Raw genomic sequence first — 22,269 nt, 5'->3', positions numbered from 1 at the left:
CGTCATAATCTTTGAAGGTAGGTACTACTACTATCATCTCTTTTATTAGACTTTAGTTTTTAGAGCACTGTAATGATGAGTGGGGAAAAGGAGGAGGACGGACACAGGCTAGAATGTGGCCAATTAATTTATTTAGCAATATCTAATCTATTTATTTAGCAATATGCAATAGCAAAAGACAAAGGCAATTAATAGAATGTGCTAATGACAGAAAGTAAAGATGGTTAAGACTAAAGGTGGTTAAGACTAAACTATATATATGGATAACATATCAAAGGAGAATACATATATATAAGTTTAAGAGATCCCAACACATGTTTACTATTAATCAAAAATCACTTGGCTAAATACACAAATAATATCAGTAAGGAGTATCCAAAAGCAGTAATAAGCTCTATAGGATAGTAACTGTCAAAAGCTCACCAAACTGGTAAAACAGCACTGAAAAAGTCATAAATCAAAACCTTGCCAGTCTGCAGCTGAGAGAAACTCAGGCGTCTCCCACACCGCGGCCTGTTAGTTCCCAAGAATGCTGCTCTTGTTGTCTTTGTCGTTAGAAGTCAAGGCGTCTTCTGATGCTATAAGCTGCAAGCTGCATATAGGTTTTCAAGGTGTTAACAATCTAAAGAATGTTGTTGTCGTCGTTGTTGTTGTTATTAGAAGTTAGGACGTCTTCTGATGTTGTAAGCTGCAAGCTGCATACAAGTTTTCTAGATGCTAACAAGTTCTCAAGAAGGCTAACCGTGGGGAACAACACTGGAGAGGCCGGGAACCAGCCAGATCTCACCAGGTTGGTGGCTAGTAGTCAGGACATCCCCTGGTGCTGTAAGCTGCACGTTGCTGGAGGTCTTCAGAATATTAGAATGATGAGAAATCACCAATGACAAATGACTAAGTGATGAAATAATAATTAATAACACTGTCAACTGAGGTCTGTCTTATATATTTTCTCAGATGTACTTTAGAGCAAAGCTTCTTATTCTTGCTTCCCCCCCCCCCAGGAATGGCCAGTTCCGGGAGGGTCCAGCAGTTACTGATACGAATGCTGCCCATCTGGCCAAAGGGCCAATTCATCCGGATAAGCAATATCTGCTGTTCTTGCTTGGGACCATCAGCCCAAGGTCTTCCAAAGCCTGGCAACGTGCCTGTCACGTCGTCCTGATATAATTTAGCGACTTCTTCACTTCATCTGCTGATGTGGGCAAAACAGACAGAACAAAAAGGGAATTCTCTCAACCCCTCATCAAGAATTTCTTTAACCCTAAGCTAGCCATCACCTCACAACACGGACAGAACAAGCAACATCATCTCATATCTCCCCTACTTGAGAGAATGAGACCAAACAGAAAACCTCATCCCATGTCTCCCCTGCTCAGGAGAATGAGACCAAAGGGGGAATTTACTCAACCCCTGATCGCAGCACAGAAATCACCTCACGTACAGCAATAGATAAAAGCTAATAGACAAAAGCTCACATCAACCAATGAAGGCAAATTTTCTTCAACATCTTCCCAACAAGCACTTTTATGTTCACAAGAAAATTAAGGGAAAGGTACAGAGATTTCTCATATACTCACTGACCCCACACATGCAGAGCCTCCCCCATTATCAACATCCCCCCACCGGAGTGGGAATTTGTTACAGTTGATGAACCTACATTCACACATCATTATCACCCATAGTCCAGTTTACATTAGGGTTCACTCTTGGTGTCGCACATTCTATTGGTCTAGGAAAATGTATGACATGTACCCATCACTGTACTATCATACAGGGTGTTTCCACTGCCCTAAAAAAGCCTCTGTGCTCCACCATGTCATCCCTCCCTGCCCACTAACTCGCAACAACCACTGACATTTTTCCTGTGTCCATAGTTTTATATTTTCCAGAATGTCACATACTTGGAATAATACAGTGTGTAGTCTCTTCAGACTGATTTCTTTCACTTAGTAACATGCATTTAAAGGTCCTATAATTCTTTTCATGGCTCAATAGCTCATTTCTTTTTAGTGCCGAATAATATTTTGTTGTCTGGATGGACCACAGTTTAACTAACTGAAGGATGTCTGGTTGCTTCCAAGTGTGGAGAATATGAATAAAGCTGCTATAAAGATCTGTGTGCGAGGCTTTTGTGTGGACCTCAGTTTTCAGCTCCTTTGGATCAATACCTACCAGCGAGATTGCCGGATCATAGGTAAGAGTAGGTTTGGTGTTTGAGAAACCGCCAAACTGTCTTCCTAAATGGCTGCACCATTTGTGCCCCCACCAGCAGTGAGAGTTCCTGCTGCTCCACATAGCTGCCAGCATTTGGTGCAGTCAGCGCGCTGGATTTTGGCCGTTCAGATAGCGATGTAGTCGTAGACAAGAGGAACCACACTGTCGTGAGCAGGACGTGGCTGTCAAAGGAGCAGTCTCACACGTTTGTGTCTTTCCAGTGTCAGACTTTATTAAAATAAAGCCATGGATCTAGTCCTACTGACTCAGTTTACCACGGGTATTAACCAAGGCTCCGGCCAGAGTATAGCCTCCAACAGTCGAGGTGGAACAGTTTCATACAAAAGGGTCACACATGTTTGCAAGCAATAGAGTTAGGCGAGGCGAACAGAGTCTTATGAAAGAAGGAAGAGAGAGAGGGAGAGAGAGAAACTGGTGTTCAGTGAGAGTCCCTTCAGCGCCGGGGTTCGTAGCATAGCGTTGGGCATCAGCCCAGGCTGGTGAGATGGTCAGGAAATGAAACTTCCAGCGCTCCATCTGGGACGAGTGCAGGTGCGGCTGTCAGCTCGTCAGTTGAAGGCCTGATCAAGGAGCCATCAGAGAGCTCTGAGTGTATGCTCAAGACTGGGTGTGGTACGCCCATCTACAGTCCTATAAAGCCATCAGATGGTCACACTCCACCCTACACCTGGAGTTATCTTGTTAGGGCATATTCACTGGGTATGCCTTTCACGTGATGCTCTGGCATGATGGTCACTTTGTGACTGACATAGTTATCAGAATTATTAGTCCATTTTGTGTTCATAATTAATGCTCTACACACACACATACGCAGAATTCAGTAGTAGGTAATCAGTTCCTCTGGTCCAGTATTTCTCTAAGTGTGACCTGGCAACAGCCTGCCTCAGAACCCTCTGTAGTGTGTGACAGGTACAGATTCCAGGGGCACACGTCAGAAATCTGTCGTTTACACAAGCCTCCGGATCTTTCTTAGGTTCTCTAACGTTGTAAAACACTTCTCCAACTCTCTGAAAACAGCACTGATCTTTCTGAGAAAGCCACGGGAAATATTTCTGTCTGTGATAGCTGCAAATAAAGGATCAAAACCCACAAGAAATATATTTGTGTTCTGAGATTAGAGAGTTTAAGGAAGTCATTAACATTTTGAGCTTTGAGGAAGGAATATAAAAAATTTAAATTTACTTGTTTAGTAAAGAAAAAATCTTTCCCAGAATGAAGTACTTCTTCCCACTAGAAAATGTAAGAAAAAAGGCCAAAATGTAACAAATTTGTTTCTTGTTCTACTATTTCTTTCCTAAATCAAGTCAATTTCTTTACAGGCATGTTCTTTCTGACAAACAAAACGTAGAATAAAGGGGGGTGAATAATGAACATCTGTAGACACTGCAGTTTCTTCTGTGTTTTCCACGTTCTTGACTCTGGCTATGCATTAGTATGTCTCACAGGCTCCCATAGGTTTATTAACCTAAAAATCAGGCCCTTCAAAAACCAAGCCTTTATTTGAGATCAAACAATACCTAGTGGGAGATACTGGATCAGGCAGAATCTCACATATGTTCCAATTAGGAGGCAAAGGTGATGGTATCTGTGAGAAGGAGAAGGGGGACAAAGACATCATAACACAGTGATGTCAAGTCTAAACAATGGTTTTCATTTCAGTCTGGTACTCACCAGTCCAGTAGTCATAAGATATGCTTTCTTGTTATCTTTGCAAACATTTTTTTGGAACATAATGTTGCCTTAGGCCCAGTGCAAAGGTTGTTTTGCCATTTTAAAATTCCAAGTTTTGAGGCCCGAAACTGGCAAGGCAGTTCCTCTGGAATGGCAGGTCCGGTTCCATTTTATAGTGGCTCCTTTTTTTGCTTTTTTTTCTGGTTTTCTTTTTTTTTTTTTTTTTTTTTTACAGGTTGGGTCATGCTGCTTGGTCTTCAAACTCTGCAGTGTCTGCTGATCACCCATTCCAAGACACCTTGACCATTCTTTTCGTTGGATGAAGTTTGTCCTTAAGGACAAAGTTTAAGTTTGTCCTTAAACTTTTCATAAAATGCCTGGCTAATTCGTGGTCATTCCAGGGGTCTGTGGATGAGAAGAGTACACCAACCTTTCATCAACTGACACTCAACTTGTGAGTGTGATGTTCTTTGATGTATGTCAAAGTCGCACTAGTTCCCCAAATCTGAGGGTTCAACAGTCTTGCAAGAGTGTGCAAACCCCACTCAGTCATGAGGGTTTGGTGACTGTGAAGCCTGCTGGTGAATTACTATTCCACTCCAACGCATCTACTTCCATTATCACTCAGGCATTTTCTCAAACCAGTTCTGATAACTATGTCCCCATGGGTGGAAAGCATATGCTCCAAGTTCTAAGTCCTTTTTCACCATGGGACATGGGCACAGGATGCTCCTAGGTTGATGGGCCTCAGGGTGTGGTCTGCATTTCTTTTCTTTTTTCTCATTAGTTTCAGGTGCACAAGACAAAGTAATACTTAGACATTTTATCATTTATATGCCTCACACTGTGTTAACCTCCCTCCCCCCATCCACTATCCCTCTGACATCTCACAGAGCCACATTTCCACTGTCTCTATTCCTAATGCTGTACTCCGCTTCTTGTAAGTATATACATACATATATATATATATATATACATATATATAAAATTATAGTTGGCATTCATTATTGTTCAGCTTCAGGTGTACAGTGCAGTGATCAGGCATCTATATCATCCCTGAGGGGTCTCGCAAATGGGACACGTGTCCATCGGATACCCTACATAATCTTTACATTATTGATTACATTCCCCAAATTAATTTTCAAAACCCCGTCTTGAAAAGCAGTCGGCCATCTTGTGGTTACCGACTGTTTTCTAATCCCCTCACCTTCTCCCTTATTTCCACCCTCCATTTCTTTTTGATATTTAAAAATGTCCTCCATTTCGCTTTTTTTCTTTTAAGGCACTATCATGTTTATTCCTTCTAATTTTCCCTCTAGCCTTTACTTCTGAAATTGATTTTATGTCTAATTCCTTTTTGAGGTCTGTAACTTCATTTCTGAGCCTTCCTTCCCTCCCTCCCTCCCTCCCTCCCTCCCTCCCTCTCTCCCTCCCTTTCTTCCTTCCTTCTTTGAAGTAGGGCGCAGCTCACAATGGTCCATGCAGGGATCTAACCGACAACTTTGGTGTTATCAGCACCATGCTCTAACCAACTGAGCTAACCAGCAACCCCAGAGTTTTTCTATTTTTGATTAGTGTTGTTCTATCAAGTCATGAATCAATTTCTTGGAGTTTTTGTCTTTTTTTCATCGTTTTCAAAGAACTATGTTGCACTCGCGATGTTTTCTGAGCATGTCTTTCTGGTGTGTTTTCATTATGTCTTTAGATTTCCGTTCCTCACTCTTTTTTCTTATAGTAATTTTGTTTCGGATTTAGCCGTGATGTTTTTATCGCTTCTTTGTATCTTGAATTTAATTTTTTCTGAATCATTACTGTTTCCCCGAAAATAAGATCTAACCGGACCATCAGCTCTAATGTGTCTTTTGGAGCAAAAATTAATATAAGACCCAGTATTATATTATATTTTATATTATACATTATATTATATATTATATTATTATATAAGACCTGGTCTATATTATATTAAGACCGGGTCTTATATTAATTTTTGCTCCAAAAGACACATCAGAGCTGATGGTCCAGCTAGGTCTTATTTTTGGGGAAACACGGTAGGAAGTGTAGTTCAGGGTAGCTTTTGTACTTCAGAGAGCTCTTCCATCTGTTGCTTTTGTGTAGTGTTAAGAAAAACACAACATCAACCTGCTTTCTGAGATAACCTTGTTCTGCTCTGCTTTACACATTTATCCAGACCTCTCATTGCTTGGTTCTGGTCCTCTATTGTCCCTAACCTGCTCAATTGTGATTTCTCCGTGTTGGGCCTTGTCCTAGCTTGTCGCGTCCAGTGCAACACAGGCAGTGAGAGAACAAGAAGGGGCGGCGAAGGGTTGAGAAAGAAACAGAAGTCAAGAGATTTATGCACTAGGGGCCAAGGGTCTCACAGCCTCAAAGGACTGAGAGCCCCGAATCGGGCCTCCTTGTGGCTTTTATTGATATACACACAAGGAAGTAACATTGTCTTCTCCACGGTCTGTGGATTTCATACATTACACTAGGAAGCTGATTTAAACCAATTACCCTTGCCTGCAAGCAGCAGAACCAACAGTCACAGGATGTGTGTATCTCCCTAAGGGACAAAACCTTTATGCTGAAACTTACTGAAATGGATAGATGGAGAACTGATGTCATCACATCATTGAATCTCTTCCCCTGCAGGTTGTGGGAAGGAATGCAGCCACAGAGGCAGAGGCTCTCCTCAGCCAGGGGAAGGTGGGGGTCTATGCCCACCTCTATCAACCTCATGAGTTCTCCTGATGGCCCCTATGTGACTGTGCCTGGCTTAGGTTGTTCCTTCTTTGAGGAATCTTACCCATCATTGGCTAACCAGCCATCCTCCAGGGCCAAACAGGGAGACATACGGTGTAAGCACAAAGGTGATGCCAAGTCCCTGAAAGGATCCGTCTCACAGACTCCTTAGGGGTAGGTGCGAGGGGACAGACGGGTAGGCTGCTGCATGACACTTACTCGGTTTCAGAAGCTTAGAGTTGGAGGGTCCTCCCATGGGCTCCTCACACTTTATCAGTCACTGAATTAGGAAAATGCCTCCCAGTTCAGGTGTGCCGGGATCGGCCTGCTGTATCTTTCAGTCAATACCTGTCGGCTCTCTGGGGGGTTCTTTTACTCTTAGATCCATCATGCCCCTTGCTTTGCTTTCTCCCATTCAGATAACACTCAGAATTCATCCTCATCCACTGTATTTTGAAGTTTGTGAAGACATCCTGTCACTTGTTATAGGAAATATTTTTCATGGATTTTTGGTGTTGTTGTTTTATTCTTATTCATGATTAGGAAAAATCCTAAAACTAAGTTACCATGCCTGCTGCCATTTCCCATCCTCCTATTGAAGGCAAACATGCCAATCTATTTTTAATTTTTACGGTTATTGCATTTTGGATCCTGCTTAAGAAATTCTTTCCTCTCCAAAGGTCATGAAAATATTTTCCTATGTTTTCTTATAAGTTTTGTTATACTTCACACATTTCAGTCTATAATCAAACTCAAATACATACCAGGGGTGCAGAAAAAATGTATACAAGTGGACATTTTGGTCAGCGTTGCTCAAGCAGCAGTTCGCCGTTATCAGAAGTGTCTGGACGCTGATGGTAACCACTTTGAACACCTCTTGTAACTGCAGAAGTTGAACGTGACTTGTATCCATCTTTTGTTATCTGTATATATTACTACAATTTTAATACAGCTTTCCTTAGCATGTGTATACATTTTTCTGGCACCCTCTGCATTTGTGCATGGTGTGAGGAAGGGGTCAAGGTTCACTTTTTGGTATGGATATCCGGTTTACCTAGCATCATTTACTGACAAGACCATCCTTCTTCCCTGAATTGAATTGGTGCCTTTGCTGTAAAGAAGGTGATTACATGTGACTAATTTTGTTTCTGGGTGCTCTACTCTACTTAATAGATCTATTTGCCTATCCTTGCGACTATAATGTAATTTTAACTGTAGTTTTATGATAGAATTTTAATAGGGCAGGGTATGGTAGATCCTCCAAATTCATTGTTCTAAGAATATTTTGGCTATTATTCTAACACTTTATATTTCCTGTAAACTTTAGAATCAGTTTATCAATTTTCCCCACACACTGAAAAAACAAGATGAGCTTTTGACTAGGGCTGTGTTGAATCTAGCTTAGTATCAGAACTGAAATCCTCATGTTAACATCAAGTCTTGTAATCTACAATGGTTATTCAGGTTTTAACATTTTACAAGCTACTGTGTAGAGATAGTACATCTCTTTTATTACATTATTCCTATGTATTTAATTTTTTGCTGTTATTGTAAACAGCATTTAACTTCATTTTCTAATTATTTATTGCTTATAGAAGTAATTTTTTAAATATATTGGCCTTGCAGCTAACTTCCTCATTAAATTCCCTTATTCTCAGTTTGCCAAAGATTTCGTTTTTCTAAAACATATAGACATGTCATATGCTAAATGCAAATGAGTTTTCTTCTTCCTGTCCAATCATTATACCTTTTATTTACATGCCTTATTAAATTGAATAGAACCTAACGCAACGTTGAATAGAAATGGTACTAGTGAACGTCTTTGTCTTGTTCCTTATCTCAGGGAGAAGTGTTATTTCACTTTTATGTATGATCTTAATTATGGTTTTTTTTTGTAGATTCCCTTTTTCCTAATAATTTCCCTCTATTCTTACTTTGCTGAGCTGATTTGATAAATTGTTTTTCAAGTGATTTGTCTATTACATCAAGTTTGTCAAACTCTTTGACCAAGTAGTTCATATTTTTGTTTTTAATGTCCATACAATCTCCAGTGATTCTTGATAATGCTGTTTTTCTCTTTTCTAATCCCTTGATAAGTTTTGCTGGAGGTTTACAATTTTACTCATTTGTAAACATGATTTATGAAAGTGTTTTTAACACCCATATAAGTGAGGTGTTAAAGTGAGGTTATAGGTTTTTGCCAGCTAATAGGTTTCCCTTGCTTTATCAGTAGAAGCAAATTGGATTAATTGCTCTTCACTCTAAATGTGACGTCCAGGACATTAGTTCATAGTCATCTACTCGCCACATTTAAAATCACTGCTGCCTTAAAAGATAAATCAGGATACAAGTTTTTGAAAACCTTTAGTCCTCAGTATTACAGCACTATCTCCCCAAACTAACTTGTTACTTTCTCAGAAACTGATGTGGGTACATGGCTCAGATTTTTTTTTCTGTCAGCTGTAGTCAAATGCTCATATTCTTGATCTCATCCTAAAATGATGACATTATATAATTCAACATTATAGAGGACTAGTCCATATCTAAGCTTTTGTACTTCACATTCGCTTTGTCTACAACCTCTTTCCCTATAATCTGCCACTGATGACTGCAGCTATCTATCTTATGTTGTGGTAAGGAGTTGGAGTTTTAAATTTGAAGCAATGTGGGAACTTCAAAGTTTGAAACAGAAGAGTGATATGACTAGTAAAATGATACAGCGCTATTCTTTCTCCAAACTTGATTGAGCTCTTAACTTCAATCATTGTTCACTTTTACAGACTATGTAGCAAATTGTACCTTTTCTTTATAAAGTGGCTATTAGCAACTCTTACTGGCTTTCAGCACGAAGCAAGGGAGGGCCAGAGGATCACAGGAAGAAAACAGCTCAATGTAATGTCTTACAATTTTGAAAATGTGAGATTTATGAAAAAAATCTCACTTGTCCTCTGTGAGAAAACCATTAAGTTGCCATTACCTGAGGACTGCCATTTTGAATTGCCCTTCCTAATTTTTGGTATTACATTAGGAGATAATTTTTTCTAATGCCTTTTCTCAGTGAAATGAAAAGGATGTTTTGGAAACAAATCCTGGGTATGTCGTCCAGCTCACTGATGACCAGACCTGCAGCAGGGAGAGTGGGGGAGGAGAAACAGGACTTGCACTTCATTCTGTGTTCTTCCTTCTGTACAACAGGCACATTCTAACTTTAAAGCAGAGGAAAAAAAGCTAGATAAGGAAAAAAACAAAAGTAAGTTATTCAAGTGCCTAGAGATATTTACTTTATCTTCTGAATTTAGTTGCTTTTTCCTTCAACATTTCATTATGAAGTTTCATACATACCAAAAAGTTGAAAGACATTTACAGTGAACACAGATAAACCCAGCACCTACATCTTTTGAATTTTTCACATTTAACTCATTACTACGCGAAGGGTTTATGGTACCTTATAGGTGCGCAGTATGTTGAAGAAATGAAAGAATTTTAAGGTATCGAATTTTGTTTTCTCAATGGATAAATTTGATGTTCTTACCAAATTATCTCAAGTAGCCTCGGTTTATTTCGTTAGTTTGCTCAATCTGTCTAATCATATAACAAATCTGTTGATTAACGGGTAAGCTTTAATGAAATAATGGGTACATTAACCATTTGCAAAGGAACTTCAGAACAACCTGTTATATTCTCTAGAGCAGGGGTGTCCAAACTTTTTTGAACGCTTTTCACCAAGGGCCATGTGTGGTAAAATACACAAACAGCCGGGCCACTCACTCGAGGTGAAGTACGTATTGCCTCACCTGGTTTATTTAAGTAAACTAAATATATTTTTGGAATTTGCTGCAGGCCAATAAAAAATGGATTGCGGGCCGTAGTTGGCCCGCGGGCCGCAGTTTGGACACCCCTGCTCTAGAGTATCCTTTTAGGTCTCTGAGAGTAAACTGGATTTTTGGAAACATCCCAATGGCTTATTCAGATCCAAGTCTGAAAGACTGAAATGATTTTTGTCAAAAACCAAAATGGTTATAAATTAATGAGAATGATTTTTCTGGGTGTTCCAAAAATAATTTTCTGCACAGGCCTCACTGACAGCCAACAAGTGCTCCTAGTGTAAGCCCCACCATGAAGAATGTACCATGTTTTGCTCTAGTCATTGATCAGATGCCATTATGTTTCATAGGAAAAGCCTTCAGACGAGCCCAAGTATATGTAAGAATTTAATATCTGATAAAACTAGTATGAGAAACCAGAAACAAAGGGAGAATTACTAAATACTTAGTGCTATTAATCATCTGAAAAAAGATCCTTAATTTTCATTAGAGTATTTCTCAAATTTCAAGCAAGTAGTCTCGTTCAGAGAAAAAAAAATGCCACAATGCCTAAAGGTTAACTTAATATATTTTTATTTTTATATTTCTTATATTTGTACCAACATAAAAATAGGTATACACTTTATTCTCATAATTTTCACATAATAAAAGCTAAAACATTTACAGATTAAATCAAAACCAATAAACTGCAAACTAACCACCTTAAAAATTTATTTAATAAATGATGCTGTTTTGCTCAAATAGTGGTGTTCTGCCCGAAAGAAATACATCACAAGAATTTGGTTTAATAGCAAAAAGCTGCAGTTTCATGTCCCATTCTGTTCTTAAACTGTTTCTGAATGTTTCTACTTTAATAATAATGATGAGAATACTTCTTCACGTAAGTATCTCGTTCAAAGTGGTATTGACAAATTTAAGCCTTTCTCTCCCTCGTTCACAGTAATCAGAACAAAAAATTAAGGGAACCTGTCAAAAGCCAATTTCAAAAGATATTTATTAACAGACTGAAAAAAATGAACAATTGCCTCTATTGAAACCTGCGCTAACCACTATGAACTCCAACCAGCTTTAAAATTTGGAACAAAAATATTCTTTACGATTCATTTGTGATGCTATAATACTTAGTGGCCAGTGAACTGTTGAGTGTTACTCTGTAGAGGACCCTCACGACATAAATGGTACTGACTGTCTGTCAGGATACGGATCCCCGAGGAGACGTAGGACCCTGCCAGGTATATCATGTGTACAACAGCACACTACCACTTTTCTCATTTTCCTGTAATCTGTGTTCTGCTGCTCCAACAATTTCCTCTGTTTTCAAGTCAGATTTTAATTTTGAATACTTAACACCATTGTTGATGTGCATTTCACTTTCTTCATGTTTGCTAAGAATATGTGATAAATGCTGCCAATCTTTGCACCCATTCTCATTCCGCAGTTGATTTTTTCCTTCCCCAAAGAGTTTGCAATATAGACAAAACACAGAATCTTTTGAGGTCGAATAAAGTAACCAAGATCTAGTGGTTTTTTCACCATTTGGAAGAATTCGTGTATAATAGGTTTCTGAAAACTTCCTTCCTGTATTGTCTTTTGGAAAGTTAAAATTTCTTACTTGAGGTGGATTATTTTTGACAAGAATGTCTCGTTGTTTAATATTCAAAATTCGAGGCCATGTACCTGGATCTGCAGAAAGCACAACTGGTCTAGTGGAGTCTTCTGACGTTTTCTCTTCCAATTGCTCTTGAAATGTATCAGCTATGGTGCATACAGAAGGTCCATGCACATCCTGTTCCATCAGTGATGAATCTGTGCTACATTCTGCTGAAACTTGGAGCGCTGAAGTCTTTTTCTTTTTCTCTGGTATTCCCTCCATTTTTTCCAAAAGTGTATTCAACAACCTTTCATTTTCTTTTCTAACAGCATTCCTTTTTCTGTTTTCTGATACTGATAATGTTTTTGATTTTTTTTCCAGCATCTGGGGAGAAAGAGATTACAGGTTTATCTCAGAATCGTTAATACTAAAAAAAAATAAATAAAAATTGAATATATGTACAAATGCCCAGTAAGCACATGAAAAGATACTCATTAGTCATCAAAAACCACCACATACCACTTCACACCCACGAGGATGGCTACAATAAAAAGACAAGTATTGGCAAAGATGTGGAAAAACTGGAATCTACCTAAGATGATGGAGGGAATGTAAAATGGTATAGCTGCCTTGGGAAACAGTCTACAATTCCTCAAAAGTTAAACAGAGTTACCACCATTTTAACAATGTCAGAATGAAAATATATGTCCACACAAAGACTTGTACAAAATGTTCATAGCAACATTATTCATAATAGCCATAAAGTAGAAACAATTCAAATGTCCCTTACTGATGGATAAAATACAGTAATATCCACACAATGGACTGCTCTTCAGCAATAAAAACAAGTGAAACAAAGATATATGCTACAACATGGCTGCACCCAGAAAACAGTGTAGTATGTGGAAGCCAGCCGCAAAGTACCACATATTGTATGATTCCATGTAAGATACACATTACCTATTTTTAAGTCAATAAAAACACAAATGCAAACAAGAGACTAACAGTAACAGATGTGCACAATGTGAATGGCAGCTCATCCGCTGTAAGTTTTGTGCATAGCACAGCAGAACACTGTATGGATCTTAAGAAACTAAGAGCTGTGTTCTGATTTAATCCTGAAAGCAAGATGGCAGTACTAAAGTAAAAGAAAAGGAGTGACCTGATCAAACCTGCGCTTTAGAAAGATTGCTGATTGTATTATGGATTTCCAACTCTAAGGAAGACCGAGGGCACAGAGATAGGAAACCCTAGGCGATGTCTAGGGTTATGGCAGAGATAGGATAGTTGAGAGACATTTAGGAAGTAGAATCTGGATTAGTTGGTAATTGAGTGGTTACAGGGGCAGAGGAACAGGGAGGTGTAAAGAATGACCCTAAGACGGGCAAGTCAGATAACTCCATTCTCCCGCTGGCCAAGGCCGACATAATGGTCTCAAAGACTGCTGACTGGAAAGGGTCTTAAATAGTGACACCATCCCCCACAATAAGAAAGAATGACGCTGTTTTTGTTTGTGCACCTGACTGAATGGTGAGATTTACTGACGAGGAAAACAAAGAAGGAAAGCAGGTTTGGAATTTCCATTTTAGATACAGTTTGAGGGATCTGTGAAACATTTCAATGGAGATTAAAGGTGGATATATTGGTCTGAAACTGAAGAAATATAATCTGCAGATATATTTTGGAAGTCATCATAGCTGAAACTATGGGAGTGGATAAGACTGTAGTAGAAGATCACACATAAACAGAAAGCCAAGGACTACACTAGTGTATTTATTACACAACCAAATCCAAACTCTGGTCTTATCTCTTTCCTTCTTGAGTTTCCTGGTCATGAATAGGTAGTTGTTATTCTCGGTGGATGTTCCACTTCCCAGCTATATGACCTTGGGCAAGTCACTTAACCACCTAAGCTTCAGTTTCCTCGGCAATAAAATGAGAACATGGAGGTCCAGTCAAGATGGCAGAGTAGTTGAAATACACTAAAATCTTTAAGAACATAAAATATAAAATAAAATAAAACGAGGACATCAATTGCACCTAACTAGGGAGACTGTTTACATGATTAAATGTAAAAATACAGTAAAGCTGTGTCTGGCCCCACAGTAAACTCATGTTAGCTGTCATTACTGGCACACACTCCAACAAGGATACTCATAACTATGTGACAATTGCTGAATAAGGTCTGATAGCAAAGAACTGGAAAGGCTCATGAATTTTCTGCCTATACTCTAGGCTCCAAGGTTAAACTGCTGATGTCTTTTCCAATCCATGTCACTTAGGCACTCTCTCCAGGAACATTCATCTGAGACTCTTTGAAAATGAAGTGCAAAAATACTTCCGGGCAATGCTATATTCTTCTGTCACATGAACATTTTTACTGATGAGCTGGATGAAAACTGAAGTAAAATAAAAGGCAGGTGAGGTAGACACCAATTAACTGAAGCCCCTAAAAAAGGGGGGGGGGGATCACTGGAAAGAGAGGTACCAAGATGGGAGCACTGCGTTGTTTAGCAGAATATCATTTCACTCTCTAGGTGTCCCAGTAAGATGGTTTGGTCATGCCACATATAAGGCTGGTTACTCTGGAGATTCCTAAACTGAATGACATATAGAGAAGGTGCCAAAAAGAAGTATACGCATTTTAAGAAAGGAAAAAACTGCATTAAAATTGTAAAACTCAACACACACCACTAACAAAAGATGAATACAAGTCATGTGTACACATTTTTTGGCATGCCCGGTAGATCCTGGCCTCAGAGAACTTACGGCTTGTTTGGGGAAAAGGCACATGTATAATTAAATGTTCATATCATGTACTAATGAAGATTTCTGATGTGAGGTCAAATCTAGCTGTGTGACTTTGGGTAAGACACTGTCTCTGAACTTCAGTATCTATAACATATTTTAAAGTTTTAGTTAATCAAAATTGAATATACATTTAGTATAGTGCATCAACTAGTTAAACCTGGTGAATTACAACAAACTAACCTTCACCCATTTCCCCTTTCCCAGAAGTTACCTACTTTGAACACATAGAGCTGATTCTTTTGGTATTTGTTTCCAAATGTCAAAGTAACACATCTGTATCACTATTTACTGATTTTTCCTCCTAGTTTTATGCATCATCATCTGATTTCTCAATGAGGAAGATGGAAATTTAGTTCTCTTCCTTCTTACTATGCTTACCACACACACTCACATTCCAGCTACCTATATATCCTTTTGGTACAGGATTTCTTAACTTTGGCACTACTGACATTTTGGGCCAAGTAACTGTGGTGGGGACTGTCCTGTGCATTTCAGAAGTTTAGCAGAATCCCTGGCCTCTATTCAATAGATGCCAGCAGCACCTCCCACCCCCAAGCTGTTGTAACAAAAAATGTGTAAGACATTGCCAAATGTCCTCGAGGGGACAAAATCACCTTCAGTTAGATCACTAGGTAAGCTCAAAATTCAGTCTATACATTTTATATGAGGTGTAGTATATATAAAGAAATAATGAACATAAATTAGCCTTTCTTGCAAAAACTCAAAAGTCAACTGTGGGTATCTCCTGTTTCCTCTCTTGTTCAATAAGCCTTGCACTTCAGTTACTTTTCTCTGAAAGCTAACCACTTAAATCCTTATCCAGTGAAATGGGGGTTAAGGATGTTCCTGGTTTTATGTTTAAGATCTATCTTGAAATAATTTTTGTGTATGGGAAAAAAGTCAAAGCTCATTTATTTCCATACAAACAAAAAATTGTCCCAGGGGAGCCTGGTGGCTCAGGTGGTTGGAATGCCGTGCTCCTAACGCGGATTCAATTCCCATACAGGCCAGTGAGCTGCGCCCTCTACAACTAAGATTGTGAACAACGGCTCTCCCTGGAGCTGGGCTGCCATAAGCAGCTGGAGAACGTATGAGCTGCTGCAGTCTGCTGAGTGATGCTGTGTGCTGCCATGGGCTATGGCAAGCAGCCGGTGGCCAGAGTGAGGGGCCGACAACTGGTGTGAGCAGCTGACAGCCGCGATAGCTGCCGTGAGCAGCCATCAGCTGGCAACCAACTGCCTCAGCTGGGGGAAGCACAAGGCTCATAATACCAACATGTGCCAGGGAGCTGGGTCCTACACAACTAGACTGAGAAACAATGGCTTGAACTGGAGTTGGAGACTAGGGAGGGAAATTGTGCCAGCACCATCTGTTCGAAAGACCTTGCTTTTCCATCAAAATGATTTGGTACCTTCTTCTAAAATCAACTGATTATACAGGTGTGATTCTCTTTCTGGACTATCTATTCCATTGACCTATTTGTTTATTTTTATATGCCACACTACCTTGATTACTGTAGTTCCTTAATGTCTTTTTTTCCATCTTTACTGAAGTACAATTGGTAAATAAAAATTAAATATATTTATGATGTCCAATGCAATGTTTTGAGGTTTTTAATGTCTTCAAGTCAGGTAGATAATTCCTTTACCTCTACCTTATACCATACACAAAATTAACTTGAAATGGATACCAGACATAAACATAAAATCCAAAATTTAAAAGCTTTTAGATGAAAACATAGTTAAATACATTCATAACCTTTGTAGGCAAAGATTCCTTAAAACAAGACACAAAAATAATTAATCAGAAAAGCAATTAGTGGGCTTTATCAAAATTAAAAACTTGGGGGCGGGCCCGGTGGCGCAGGTGGTTACAGCTCCGTGCTCCTAACTCCGAAGGCTGCGGGTTCGATTCCCACATGGGCCAGTGGGCTCTCAACAACAAAAAAAAAAAAAAAAGAAAAAGAAAAAGAAAAAAAAAAGATTAAAAAAAAAAAATTTAAAAACTTGGGCTTTTCAAAAACATCAAGAAAATAAAAAGACAAAACGTTGTTATGCGGCAGACCCTGCTTGCTGCGCCATTTGTTGTGCAAGGCGGCCTGCAGGGCCTCTGTTCCGCTCCCCACATAAGAATGCAGGATGTGGCTAGGCCAAAAAGGAAAACCCACGGAGCCGTAGGTAGGGGAGTCAGACCACTACAGTCTCACTGGAGGCTGGAGTCACACGACCTGCAACCTGCTGTCTGCTTTTCTGCCAACCGACCAACTCGACTGGACTCTCCAACACAGCTGTGGCAGTTATATCAGTGGCTAATTGGCTATCCGGCCACAGCCGACGGCCAACCAGCCACAGCTGACGGCCATCTACTACCCGAGCCAGCACCTTTCCACATGAGGCCGAGAGCCTAGAAACTGCTCTCTGGGACTCTGTCTCCACAATTGTCCAGAGGAAAATCTTCTGAATACATTTTACAAAAGACATGTATCCAGAATATATAAATTCCTGTAACTCAATAAAAGGACACCCAATTATAAAAATGAGCTAAAGATCTGAACAGAGACTTTACAAAGTAAGATACAAAGTGTGATCAAACAACATGACTATTGAAATAAAAAAAAAAAGTTATTACAGTAAAAGACACATTGCTATTAATTTCCAAGATACTCCCCCTTACTTCAAACATATTTATTCCGTCATTCTTGCCACTTTCTGAAGTAGTTCTGGAAGACCTCTTTTGTGAGAGTCTTTAGTTGTGCTGTCGTGGCTGCCTTGATGTCCTGTATCAATTCAAAACGTTTACCTTTCATGGTCATTTTGACTTTGGGGAAGAGCCAGAAGTCACATGGTGCCAGATTTGGTGAATAAGGTGGATGAGGAAACACCATAATGTTTTTATTTGACAGAAATTGCCGTATCAGAAGCAATGTGTGACACAGAGCCTTTCCCACTGTGACCACAAAATACAGTGTATGCTGCTGCCGAGTGCCATCCAATGGAAAGGCAGGGATCTTCAATACGGAAAGTGAGGCATTGAACCTTAGTAACAGCGTGTGACAAGTTTCAACTTGTTTGGAGCAGTCAGTCGGGTGTGAGCTACGGTTAAGAGACAGTGTGTTTTAAAGTGTGCCGTAAATCATTCTCCATCATGACAACACTCTGTGTCAAACATCGCCTCCGGTATGGCAATTTCTGTCAAATAAAAATGTTATGGTGTGTTCTCATCCACCCTGTTCACTGGATCTGGCACTGTGCAACTTCTGGCTCCTTTCCAAAGTCAAAATGATTCAGGACATTGAGGCAGCCACAACAGAAGGACTTCCAGAACTGCTTCAGAAAGTAGCAAGAACAACGGGATAAGTGTGTTCGAAGCAAGGGGGAGTATTTTGAAGGGGGTTAACGGCAATGTCTTTTACTGTAATAAATTTCTTTTATTTAAACATTCACTATATTGTTTGATCATACCTAGAATATAAGTGATGAAAGGTGAATATATTAGTTATCAGGGAAATGCAAATTAAAACCACAATAAGACAATCATTTCATGTCCACTAGAATAGCTTCAATCAACACAGACAATACCAAATTTTGGTAAGAATGTGGAGCAACGAACTACTGAGTTGTCAGTGGGAGTGTAAAATGGTAGAGAAAATAATTACTTGTAACGTCCACAATGAGTGAAGATTTAAAACAAGGTTACTTCTAACAAACAATTTGATTTCAGTACTCATTTGGGATGGGACAACTCAATGACCGATTGACCAAAATGGAACTAAATGAGATTTTGAGATCAATCTGGTTGCTGTAAGCTCGCTGGTACAAGTCCTTGTCCACCCGAAAATCTACAACTCACTACAAGAATTACCTGTGTATATTCATTAACGCAACTCTGGCAACAGAATCGCTTCTGCGGACCATCAACCACCAGGACACTGTTCCCGACACCTTTGCTGGGCAGGTACTCTCCACACTGTTCACAGCAATTCATTATCAGACCATTGGCCATTCTGTATCTATTAAAGCAGTGGTTACTGCACAGCTTATGAGTTACATTATTAACGCTGACTTCATGGCGAATCTAGAAGAAAAAGCAGAATTTATTAAATGAGCCAAGTTAGCACAGTAAGGAATGAGGTAAGTAGTTTTTTCAATAGAAAAAAAGAAACTCTAGTAATTTCTCAATGGAAGAAATATTCAGGAAAAGACTAAAAAGCCCATTTGGTTATTCTTTCATTATGTTTGACTTTTTGGTAAAATCATTTTTCAATTTTACAAAAGAAGAAAAATAAGACTAATAGAACAAAAAAACAATAAAATCAGTAATAACTTCCCCAGAGACATTTAGGAAATGAACTGGTTTAGAAGATTTTGATACTACCTGTTTAAAAGAAATGGATGGGTAGTTTTTCGTGTTCTAAAGTTCACCTCGCTAGAAAATCGTGGGAGGGGCCAAAGGATCAGCACCACCCATATTCCGGATGCTGTGTCTACACATGCTTTGCTCAGCTTCATGGTAACTGAGATAAAAGCATGTCCACGATTTGCATGGCTCAGGACAACCAACTCCAAATGCAGTTACCAATGACTGGGCCAAGTGAGGCCCGTGGGCATGCTCACTTCCTCTTTCAGTATCTGTAAAGATGGCAGCACCCATAAGAAATGTAACGTTTTCAACATACTTTCACTCCACATGTCCCACATGGTCTCGTACCAGGATTGGCTACTTCCTTCATGTCCTGAACCTACACTTTTATTTAGCGTGGCTAGTGAAAACGAAACCCATCATACAACTATCGCTGTGCATGACTACAGCAACTCCAGAGAAACAATGTATACGTGCCATACTATGCAAATGGGACATTTGCTTATAAGACAGTTCCTTTTAACTTCACTGTGCAGATTCAGGATGTGCATTATGTAGATGGCAGAACACAGGGCAGCACTTACAGGCATTCCTGTTAACCTAGATAAGAACTTAAATGAGATATAAAAACCCACACCTCTGTTAATTTACTACAGATGGTACATCTTGACTTGTTCGAAACTCTTTTTCTGGGATTCTGGCTGTTCTCATAGGGGGACACACAGGACATGCTACGGAGTTCTTGGAAGGACTTGCTCCAGCCCACTGGAGGAACAACAGAAGCCTTTTTTGTAGGTGCATCTCTGAAACACAGAGATAGACAACTTAAGGACATTGCATTTTAATGTCAAATAAATAAACAATAATGGACATTTTTCATTTTCTCATAATACTAGGAATCAACTATAATTTCTCAATTTAGAAAAAAATCCTCTTTTTGGTTTCACTGCCAAGAGTCTTAAGTTATACTGGAAAAGACGATCTGAAGGTAAAAGTGTAATATTTGTAGCACAAGAGCCTTGACACAGATTCTTATGATTTCTAGAAGCATTCAAAAAGGGTGGTAGCAACTTGGTAGAACTAAGGCAGAGATGGGGTAGGGGGTGAGGCGGGGCAGAGGCAGGAGAGGACCAACATATCCCGACAGCCATACCCCACTTTCCTGCCAAGAGCAGGTACAGTACAAATGAGCCCACATCTCTGATAAGCTCCACAATAACTCAAGCTCAATCAACCTGAAGATACCCTGCAACAACAATCCTCCCCATGAATGTATGTGGCTCTCCAATCACATTCAGAAGGCATATTTACATTGCCACTATAGGCCAGATGGAGCCATGTGAGAAGTACAGCTTACTTTTTACATAGTACATTGCGTTTCTTTGGAGGACGCTTGTGAGAGAATGAGGAAAGGCAGCTGGTAGAACAAAAGAGGTGAGCCGATCCTTTTCGTTGATAAGCTGTCTGTCCCTTCTGTAAAGGCTTTTTGCAGTTTGCACAAGTGACTTTAACTGGTTTGGTGGGTTGCTGTTGGGCTGAAGGCTGGCAAATCTGTTTAGGAAGCGAGGCCACTGGTGATAAAGAATCCACCCCTGGCTGTTTCTGATTACGGGGAAATGATGCCGACTGGGAGATCCAAGAATCTTAAGAACAAAACACAAGAAAAAGTCAGGGAACAATTCAAAATTCACATCAGAAAAATATTTTAAATTTTCATTTTGCACAAGTTTAACAGAATAGTGAGGCAGCCATGTAACAAGTGTTTAAGGCACGGCAGTCCTGCTGCACAATCCCAGGGCAACTGTACACTTAGCATTCTAAGTGAATGAAAACTCTATTGTGCCAACAATGTAAATGGCGGCCCTGGGATTGTGCAATGAGGTAGCCATCATCTTCTAAGTCAGACTCCCCAGGTCAAAAGGCATGTTTCTGCGCTGATTGTGCAAGTATATAGTATTAACGTGTCCTGGTTTTCTCAGCTACAGGCTGGCAATGATACCTAACTCATGAAAGTGCTATAGTACAGTATTATGTTTGGAATTATGGCACTTGCAAAAAACATTAGCCACTTTTTCTTCTCTAAGAATATTAGAAAATATGTAAATACAAAGATAACTATTGAGTATGGTATATGATATCAATTTTCCTAACAGCTCCCCACCTAACATTTTATTCTAAAAAATTTAAAGCATATAGAGAAGCCGAAAGAATTTTAAACTGAACATCTACCAAATAGATTCTACGCTATTTTACTACTTTTTACATTTATTGGCTGTAATATTGGTTAATAACATTATATAAATTTCAGGTGTACTATTTTATATTATGACATCTGTATACTCCATACTGTGTGCACCCCCAAAGTCTAGACTCCATCACCATATATTTGATCCCATTTACCCTCTTTATCCTTCCCCACCCTAATTTTACACTATTTATACTTTATCATTTTTCTATCTATTCAGCCCTCTGAACAATCAATTTTTATGTATTTCAAGTAATATGTAGACATCAATATACTTCTAAAATACATATAATTTAAACACAACATTTTAAAGCAACTCTTTCTACAATTACTTCCCAGCCTTCCAAAATATTATTTCACAGGCATTAATGTTAAGTGTGGTGGATTACTCAGGAAACAGCTTTCCTAACTTCACACAGGGCCTCCGCCACCATATACAAGTATTAGTGTTAGCTTCAAAATGGTACACTATATTATGTATAGGAAATAGTACTTCTCAAACTTCAACATGCATCAGATATCTTGGGAATTTTGTTTACACGGAGATTCTAAATTAGTAGGGCTTGGGAGGGGCCTGAGATTCCGTATTTCTAACTAGTCCGGTGATGGTGAAGCTTTGAGAAACAAGGCCCTAGAAGACTGAATAGCTCTTGTCATTAGGAAGAGGCCCATCTATGGCCCCTCCACCTATAACAGCTCCAAAGGCCTCTCTCAGTAATACCAACACTAACAATTCCATTTTCATTTCTAAATTCCCACCCACTGCTTCTAATTTTCTTTGTCCTATTTCT

General features: G+C 39.3%; 1 protein-coding gene across 13 annotated transcripts in view; it reads right to left on the bottom strand.

The window, feature by feature from the left end:
- Window positions 1-6,249: 6,249 nt before the first annotated feature.
- ZMYM5 (zinc finger MYM-type containing 5) overlaps window positions 6,250-22,269 on the bottom strand; it is a 38,023-nt gene continuing 22,003 nt past the window's right edge. For 11 of the 13 annotated variants that reach the window (XM_081046748.1, XM_081046750.1, XM_081046753.1 and 8 more), the window contains 4 exons: window positions 20,591-20,876; window positions 19,871-20,036; window positions 18,736-18,948; window positions 10,848-12,447 (listed from right to left, as the gene is read on the bottom strand). In XM_081046748.1, coding sequence (XP_080902874.1) covers window positions 11,710-12,447; window positions 18,736-18,948; window positions 19,871-20,036; window positions 20,591-20,876 — 1,403 coding nt within the window. In that variant the 3' untranslated portion in view covers window positions 10,848-11,709. Of the gene's footprint in view, window positions 9,877-10,847; window positions 12,448-18,735; window positions 18,949-19,870; window positions 20,037-20,590; window positions 20,877-22,269 lie in introns of those variants that run through there. The other 2 variants (XM_081046751.1, XM_081046752.1) reach the window with 1 other exon arrangement.

Source organism: Rhinolophus hipposideros (genome assembly GCF_964194185.1).
Source record: "Rhinolophus hipposideros genome assembly, chromosome: 4".
Classification (NCBI taxonomy): Eukaryota; Metazoa; Chordata; class Mammalia; order Chiroptera; family Rhinolophidae; genus Rhinolophus; species Rhinolophus hipposideros.
This window is presented reverse-complemented; position numbering and strand designations above follow the sequence as displayed.